The sequence below is a fragment of the Lactuca sativa genome, chromosome 5, assembly GCF_002870075.4.
Source record: "Lactuca sativa cultivar Salinas chromosome 5, Lsat_Salinas_v11, whole genome shotgun sequence".
Lineage (NCBI taxonomy): Eukaryota > Viridiplantae > Streptophyta > Magnoliopsida > Asterales > Asteraceae > Lactuca > Lactuca sativa.
The window spans coordinates 196,515,825-196,525,101 of NC_056627.2; the positions used below are offsets into that span (position 1 = coordinate 196,515,825).

Consider the following 9,277-nt stretch of genomic DNA (forward strand, 5'->3'; position numbering starts at 1 on the left):
TCAGTTTTAGATCCTCGTCCAAGTCAATGTGAACTTGAAGTGAAAAAAAAACAATTCATTTACAAAATGTAGCAAATCAATTGACAGAATAATTTGCTGACCCTAAGAGAGTAACAACGTTTCATGTACTAGCTGTAAATGCTCCAATTAGAATTGATATCCAAGAAAGAAAAAAAATACAACTACCAATGAATCTAAGGCACACCTGAAGCATGAAAGACCAACCAGTTCCAAAGATAAAAAAAAACCTCGAAAATGAAACGCAGCAAATATAATTGATAGTCCAAAAGAGAAAACAAAATCTCTTGAAAAGATTAGTGAAGCTCTAAAAGAGCTTAATGACACAAAAACAGAAATTAAGCTACTTGAAAATTATAAAAATGAAGAGATCTCAATAAATTGTGTCATGACAGGAATAAGATGGAATCGAAATAAGACTGTCGTTGACGATAATTTTTCATATCATTATGCGCACGAGATTATGGAAAAAAAATGAGGATCTTGAACCTGAATCTAAAGATGAATGTAGAAATAGGAAAGATTGGCCAAAATGGAAAGATGCATTCATTAAAGAGCTTAATTCTCTTACACAATGAAAAGTTTTTGGATCTGTAGTCCGTACACCAACGGAGTAAAACCAGCTGGAAACAAATGAGTATATATGCTTAAAATAAATGATAAAAATGAAGTTGTGAAATATAAAGCAAGACTCATTGCATAAGATTTTACCCAAAGGCCCATAATTGATTATGAAGAAATATACACTCTTTTGGTTGATGTAATTACATTCCGTTATATAATAAGTATGGAAACACATGCAAAACTGGAGAAATCCTAGAAGGGTTTAAGGTGCCAGAAGCACAAACTTCTAATTCTCGAGAAGTATATTCAGTAAAATTAAATTAATCTTTGCATGGATTGAAACAATATGGCCATATGTGGTTCAATTGTTTAACTGCATTTTTGTTAAAAGAGGGCTACAAAAATGATCTATTAAGCCTATGTGTCTTTATAAGAAGATCTGGATCAGAATTTTTTATAGTTGTTGTTTACGTAGATGATTTGAACATAATTGGAACTCTTGGAGAATTGGAAAATGACACTTCTGTTTTTGAAAGAAAAATTCGGAATGAAAGGTATTGGTAAAACAATATTTTATTTGTGTCTTCAAATTGTGCACACCAAAAATATGGAGTTTTTGTACATTAATCTAATTATCTAGAAAATGTGCTTAAGAGGTTTTATATGGATAACTCACATCCATTAAATAACTCGATGGTGGTAAGGCACTTAAATGCCAAAAAGGACCAATTCCAAACTTCTGAAAAACATGGAAAACTTCTTGGTCCCGAAGTACCATATCTTAGTGTTATTGGAGCATTAATATATCTTGCTAATAATACAAGACCTGATATATCTTTAGTTGCTGCATATTCTAACCATGCAGATATTATAGCAATTCATAAAGGCAAGTCATGAATGTATTTGGTTAAGAAAGTTAACTCAACACATTCACAAGAATTGTGGCCTAACTTCTAACATGGATGTTCCAACCATACTATATGAAGATAATATGACTTGTATAGCTCCATTCAAGGAAGGATTTATCAAAGGAGATAGAACCAAGCATATATCACCCAATTTCTTTTTCACTCATGATCTTCAAAAAGAGTGTGACATCAACATCTAAAAAATTCAATTAAGTAACAACTTTCTTGATTTGTTCACTAAAGCACTTCCTACATCCAAATTTGAAAAGATGGTATGAAACATTGCTATGCGACACTTCAAGGAAATCAAGTGATGTGCTGATTAGGGGAGTTGGAAACATATTGTACTCTTTTCCTTAGCTATGTTTTTTCCACTGGGTTTTCTTAGCAAGGTTTTTAACGAGACAATTTTTTATATTATCTATTATTAATTATGTACTTTTTTTTCCTTAATAAAGGGTTTTTCCCATTATGTTTTACTTATTAAGATTTTAACGAGACATGATATAATCGTCATTCAGGGTGAGTGTTATGAAATATTAGTTTGTGAATGACCATTGAAATCTCCATTTTTCCCATAACTCTCTATAATCATTTACAGTAGCGGAGCTAGATGGGTCGTTAGGGGTACAGTTGTACCCCTAAAATAAAATTTATATATAAAAATATACATATTAATTTTATGTATATATGTAAGCTTAACTACCTTGCACTCCCAACTCGAAGTGTTAAACCTTGCTGCTTGCTTTTTTTCTTTTCATAAATCAAAGTGATTGCTACAAAGAGTTTAGAGACAATAGTAAGATCGGTATTCGACCATCAATTCGAAAACTTTTATTAAAAATACAATTTCAAGAGGCTTCATATTTTATATAGATTTTGATGGTTCAATTGTTATTTTAAATTTCGATTATGCTTGTACCCCCATATTAAAATTTTTGGCTCCGCCACTGATTATTTAGCATTAGTAACAATCGTTTCAATTTGTTTTATGAGTATAATAATGCACCATTATAATGTGCATTCATCTTTCATCTTATTTTGATTGTATAAATAATGAGTCATATATATTAGAAAGTTGATGATTTCATCATAAGTATTGAAATAAAACTTCTCTCCACTCTCATGTCTTTCTTTACTCTATAATTTATCTTGTTATTTGATCATATTTTATAACATTAAATAAATTCTTATATGCTTATATTATTGGTAAATTTTAAGAGTTTTCGAGTTAGAACATATTTTGCTAAGAAAAAACTCAATTTTAAGTCTTTATTCTCAACTTATTTATTGAAATGTGTGTTAGATTATGTTATATTTTTAATACAAATTGAATAATATGTTATAACTGGTGACTTCACACACTAAGATAAATAATTTATCTTTTACCATACTAATTTGAAATTTTCTAATTTATTAATTTTTACAAATTAATATAAAACTTTTCAATTACATTTATACTTATAACATGTTTATTGTTTATCAAGTAATGGATAATTGAATAGCTTTTTATGAGAACAAAAGAACATTTTAACAAATTAAATAGCTATTAAAAGTTGAAACATCATTTTTCAAATTTCCAATTGATACTATAATTAACTATTTTTTTATTATCTCAAAAGTGCAATACTTTGATTAAATAAATTCTCATATGCTTTTATATTGTTGATAAAATTTAAAAATATCATATTAAATAAATAATGTATCATTTTTGTCAAGATAAAGCTTCTTTTTTCTAACAAAACAACTCAATCTTAGAGGTTATATTTCAACTTATTTACTCAAAGATTTGTTAGATTATGTTATTTTACAATACAAGTTAAAATGGTAAAATAAAAGAATAATATAAAACGGCATATAATTAAATTAAAGAAATTGATCCAAATATATATATATATATATATATATATATATATATATATATATATATATATATATATATATATATATATATATATATATTGTATTCGAAGAATTACAACATCTAAATCATTTATAATTATAAAATATGTATTTTATTACAAACTCCGTCAACTTTTTCAAATATTTTAATTAGTGATTTCTTCCAAAACTCTATACAATTTTAAAACTATATAAATTCTACATGGAGTTTAATATCTATAAAATTTTAATAATAATAAGTGGTTTTTGAAAGTTTTCTATACAATTTTAATATTAATTAACAATAAAAATAACTAATAGTAAAATAATGTTACTTAAAATGAATGGTTTAAACTCTAAAGAGTCAACATGGTCGAAACTAAATATTGTCAAATAAATAAATATTATTTAATTAATTATAACAATAGTTAAATGTAATACTATTCAAGAATCATATATAATTTATTCATGTGCAAGTTGTGGGTAAAAACACTTAAGTAATATTATTTAAATAGTTGTAATTTTATATATTAAACTAGCATAAATATTATTATTTCATGATATTAATATCATATTTATTTAAAAAAAACATGTATTTGTTACGATTACAATTATATAGATAGTTTTAACTTGCGCAATGAGTGGACTTATCTAGTGGTATTATATAGGAGAAGGTGAAATGTTAGATGTGTGAAGAGACTAATAAAAAATATAATAAAAGTTAACTATTTATCTTCAACCACATGTACAACCATATAAAAAAGGACGCAACCCTAAGTTAACAAACTTTAAATCTTTATATAAGCTTTAGAGATTAGGCAGCAAATAATCCATGTATATGATTCTTCAACCAACCTAGGGCAAATCCGTGATCTTGCATTATGAATAGTGATGTAAAGAATTACAGCTCACAAATCTTGGATCATGATTTTCAAGTATGAAGGCATAAATTCATATGCTTTAAAGGGCAAACAAAAAGACTCGACTTTACTTCTATGGCTTAAAATTATCAGTAAAGTATATTATAAATATATCTTTAGTTTATACATGGGGACATACTTGATCTTTAATTTATAAAACTACACATATTTCATCTTTTCATTCAAATAACTAAAGTCTTTTTAATCTTTTTATCAATAACTTAAGTCTTAACTCAAAACGAGATGGGCTTTTTCTGAATAGTCATGTTGGACTAAAATATGTCCAAGGAGAAAATTCAGAAATCGAAAAAGACCAAATACTTAAATGTTGTCTATTAATCAATAACTTGGGTCCAACTTTGCTTCACTGTTCTTCATTTTTTATACTTTATATATTCAACAAATAATTATATATTCTTAATGAACTATATGTAGAATGAAACATCACAAAGTTATTTTAAAATTTTGAAGTCATCTTTTATTTCAAATATAGCTTTACCCAGCATACCTTAAGAACAAACGTACAAATAACAAATAATTAAATATTCTTCGCGCAGCTAGAAATCTGCATCCATTTTAAAGACGAAATTTTGACCACCATCTTGAAGGTTTGACATTACAGACGCCTTTTGATAATCCCCCACCCTTCTCTCAAAGAAGTTCGCTTTTCCTCTGTCAATCATCATAAAAAACAAACCCACCAACAATTTTAATGTCAACTCTTGTGAAATCCTTTAACAGTGTTGACACTGTGTATTGGACTTAGACTGATTTCACTACGACAAATATTGCAATTATCTGTCGTACCCAAATTAAAATGTTAAACAAGGTGGGGGCAAAGATTCCTCTTGATATTTTGTTAGTGCAAAAGACGTATATGCCCTCACATGGTCACGAGAAAATGATTCTTGGGACCAATACTTACTGAAGTGAGATGAACTCCATCCAATCAAATGGATTTTCTACATTGTACTTCCTTTGACAACCCAACGCAACCTATAAGCATTAGAAAATCAACCAATGAAATTATAAAACCACATGACGGTCCTGTTTGTTACACTAGCCAGGACAAAATAGAACAGGTTGTACTGCTTTTCGACTAAATTGGACTGTGACTGTGGCTGTGACTAGACTAGACTAGAGTAGAATAGACTGATGTCAATAGAATCAAAAGTATAATTTTTTGTCCCATCCAAAAAGGTGAAACAAGGTGGGAAACCGACTTGCTCTCAATCTCTTGTATAAACAAAAGACGTAAATGCCCTCCGCATCCTCATTGAGTAAAATTTCCCTAGAAAGCTTGTCAAGTCTAGTCCACATGGATTGGTACCGATCAACAACGATCTATTGGACCCATCCATGGAACAGTGGTCTGATGGCTGGTCCACGAAACTATGGTCTGTTGGAGTGTTGGAGCGAGCAGTCCAGAACTGTGGTCTGCTGGACTGGTCTAGGGACCAGTCCAAGGAGAATGGTGGTCTGGACCGGTCCAGGGAAAGGTGGTCTGGACCGGTCCAGGGAACGATGGCCGGTGGTCTAGACTGGTCCAAAGAATGGCTTTGAAATAGACGGGAGTACTATGGCAAGAAAAATTAATCATACCAAGAGACGGTCAGCAACAAATTTTATGTATTGGCTCATAAGTGTTGCGTTCATCCCAATTAGTGCACACGGAAGAGCTTCACACACAAACTCGGTCTCTATTTCAACGGCTTCTTGCACGATTTCATATACTTTTTGCCAAGGAAGCTGCTTTCGTAATAAACTGTAAATCAAAATTATTACTTTTTTCACGATTATTTAAAAAGAATTATGTTTTGGTTGGTTAAAAAGTCAAAGGGAAATTACCTGTGAAGGAGACAAGCAAAGTCACAATGTAGACCCTCGTCTCTAGATATAAGTTTATTTGAGAAAGTCAACCCTGGCATTAATCCCCTCTTCTTTAACCAAAATATTGAACAAAAACTACAAAATAAGGAAATAAACCAAATGAATTAATACAGATAAATCATGGTATGTAGAAAGAAGAAATAATGTATAGATATCTTTTAATAAAATTATTTAAATATTACTTTGACATATCTCATTTATAATCATTATATGGTTAAATTTTTTTTAAAGAGAATTCACTTGATTAATATTCTATATCTTACAAACAATTTAAAATATTGTACCTTCCTGAGAAAAATATTCCTTCTACACATGCAAACGCAACAAGTCTCTCTGCAAATGAATTGGAGCTGCATAAAAATTAAAGCAATGCAGTTATAAAAAAAAAGTTAATAAAAAAATTAATGATATGACAATCGAATAACATCTTTTTCGCAGAAAATGGAAAAGTTCACTTGAAGAAGGCCGATATAATTAATAGAGTTCATACGCAAAAAAAAAAAAAATAAATAGATCTTGTAACGTTCATAAGCCTAAAAAACATCTAAAACTTGATGACATTGTGATTTACCTTTCCCATGTTGGCGGTAGGACATTGGTGGGGGCCACCCCAGATCCCCACCAACCTTTCCCACAACCAATATGGGAAGGTAAATCACAAGAAAGGTGATGTCAGGCTTGCTTGCAACACAAGAAATGTTTTTCAATTGCATTAAACAAGGAGATTACCTTTTAATCCAATTCAAAGCCCAATTGGCTTTTCTTGCAACACAAGGAATGTTTTCAATTGCATTAAACAATCTGTATTTTTCCTTGGGATCCTTGATTAATGTTTCTAATAGCAAGCTATACATCTCTACAAAATCGTATTAAAAATCAATGAGATAGATATATTAAGCAAAAAAATATTTTATATTAACTAAACTTCGAAGCTTAAAGAGACTCACCTGAATGTACATTCTCCATTGCAATTTGAAATCCGTAAAATGCACGAGCCTATCAAAAAGAACAACACAACATCTCAAATTAGTCCCAAATCCAACAAATCCCACAATTCAAAAAAAATATTTGAAAAAAAAAAACATTTGAGAAAATAAAGGCACACTAAGAGAAATTAAGGAGGAAAAACTGAGGGAAAATTTGAAAATTTGTTAATAGTTAAGACATAGTGGATAAAACTTCATTTTAAATACTTTTTCTGTTAAGCCGTTCTTTCTGTATTAAGTCAAATCGAAACACCTTTATATAACTAACCAGATTAAGGTGTTGTTTCTTTTTGGCTTAACAAACTAAATGGGGATATGATTATATAGTGGTGCTTCTTTTCGACTTAATAAAAACAGATGGACTTCATGTTATCCATTAAGACATCATTTTATTCTGCATCACTTCTACACAAAAGGGTAAAATGGACATTTCTTTTTTTCATATTGAGACAATTCATTTATTCCACTAAGTGAAAAAAGCATTACATTACCTCAGGTATCTGAATGTCGTTTAAAAATCTTGCAGCCAGATTTTCCAAAACAATTCCATCTGATGCAGCAAAAAAGGCTAAGATATGACTTATGAACTGCTTTTCTGATTCAGTCAACTTTTGCCATTGTTGTATGTCTAAAGAGAGATCAACCTCCTCAGCTAAACCCATCAAATATACAAAAAGAATCATTAATGTATATACATATAAAAGAAAATTACATCCATTTAGATCCAAAATAAAAAATAGTACTAATAATTTTAATAGAAAATTACATCATTTTAGGATTCATAGTTTATGAATTTTTAGATTACAATGGAAGACCGAATTTTATTTGAGACATCTGTTTCAGTCTTTTTGACATAATTTGATATCTATTTCTAGTGTGGACAAATTTGGGTTTTCTTTCATTTCAAAATAATAAAGTTAGTCTCTCCAAAATTCAAATTTATATGGTTGTTGTTCTTTATTTGATCATCTATGTACGTTTTTTATGTAGATTAACATGATTTATATATTGAAAACCAGTATAACAGGAAGACATCATACAATCGTAATAAGAGGAACGATTTAAAGCAAGAAAAGCACCCGAATTATGAAATTAAAGTACCAAGAAACAAAGAGAATTACTTTTTATAATTCAAAGCAAGAAGAAACACCGAATTTATAGAATTTCTTGAATTGCATAAAAGAATTGTAAAGGATTGATAAAATTCGAGTTGATAAGCATTACCTGTCCAAATACTAGCTTGTGCTTTCTTGTACATCTCCCAAAGTTGATGGTATTTAACAGGAAACATACAAAATCTCTGGTTTTGCTCCATTAAAATTGGTTCTTCTTCTTCTTCTCCTTTGAAGTGCTCTGTTTCATTCTTCAGAGAACCCATTTTGCTATCTCTGTTCTGGATAACTGTGTGTAATATCTGGTAAATAGGTATGAAAAGTTGAAAACCCTACAAAAACCCTTCAGATAAGTTGCACAATTTGACGGTTTTTTTCTTTATTATTTCGTTCGTTTTCGCTGGTATATTGACAAACCGTTTTGGGTGAGATTTTTCTCTGTAGTTCTAAGTAACATAAATTACCCCTCATCTTTTATTCAGTGTACATATTACCCCTAAAAATAAAATAGTTACAAAAATGATCTATACACTATGAGTAATCTGGGTATGACCGTATGGGTATATTCTAGATTCACGGATATAATAGATGCATATGTAAAGGACCCCGAACCCGTGATCTTTTTCAAGCCTATGTAATTTTTTTACCGATAATTGGTTTGATGTCATAGTTCACAAAGAAGCTTAATTAGGTAAAATTTATGTATATTTGAATAGATAAGGAATTAGGTTTATGCTAATTTAACCCTGTACAGGAAAAAAAGAAACGTTTATACTGATTTAACCCTACATACTTTCGTCACGCATAAGCCGCTTCAAGTTATAAAAGTCAACATTGATAGAAAAGTTTGGGTTATCTAAAGTGGGCCTCATTATCTAAAGCATTTGTGACTTAAATTGAAAACACGTTACTTGTACGTCCATACGTGACTTAATTCAAAAAAACGTTTTTTTTATTAAATGGCAAACTGCCGAGCAAAGGAACCGACATAGTTGGAA

The 9,277-nt window shown here is 29.7% G+C and overlaps 1 protein-coding gene across 1 annotated transcript; it reads right to left on the reverse strand.

Moving 5' to 3' along the window:
• Window positions 1-4,743: 4,743 nt before the first annotated feature.
• On the reverse strand, window positions 4,744-8,663 carry LOC111876578 (ribonucleoside-diphosphate reductase small chain A). The gene is made up of 9 exons (XM_023873132.2): window positions 8,392-8,663; window positions 7,659-7,819; window positions 7,129-7,177; window positions 6,911-7,037; window positions 6,466-6,531; window positions 6,140-6,256; window positions 5,894-6,056; window positions 5,217-5,287; window positions 4,744-4,963 (listed from the first exon to the last, which is right to left on the reverse strand). The coding sequence occupies exons 1-9, from the start codon at window positions 8,543-8,545 to the stop codon at window positions 4,849-4,851; spliced, it is 1,023 nt and encodes a 340-aa protein (XP_023728900.1). The 5' UTR covers window positions 8,546-8,663; the 3' UTR covers window positions 4,744-4,848.
• Window positions 8,664-9,277: the final 614 nt, after the last annotated feature.

What these genes read in the sequence shown, in the direction of transcription:
- LOC111876578 (XM_023873132.2), bottom strand. Translation starts at nt 8,545, where the DNA reads ATGGGTTCTCTGAAGAATGAAACAGAGCACTTCAAAGGAGAAGAAGAA. An exon ending in ACGACATTCAGATACCTGAG is followed by an intron (nt 7,178 to 7,658) that starts GTAATGTAATGC and finishes TCTTTTTGATAG; the next exon opens with GCTCGTGCATTTTACGGATT. An exon ending in TTGTTGCTGACCGTCTCTTG is followed by an intron (nt 5,288 to 5,893) that starts GTATGATTAATT and finishes TAATGCTTATAG; the next exon opens with GTTGCGTTGGGTTGTCAAAG.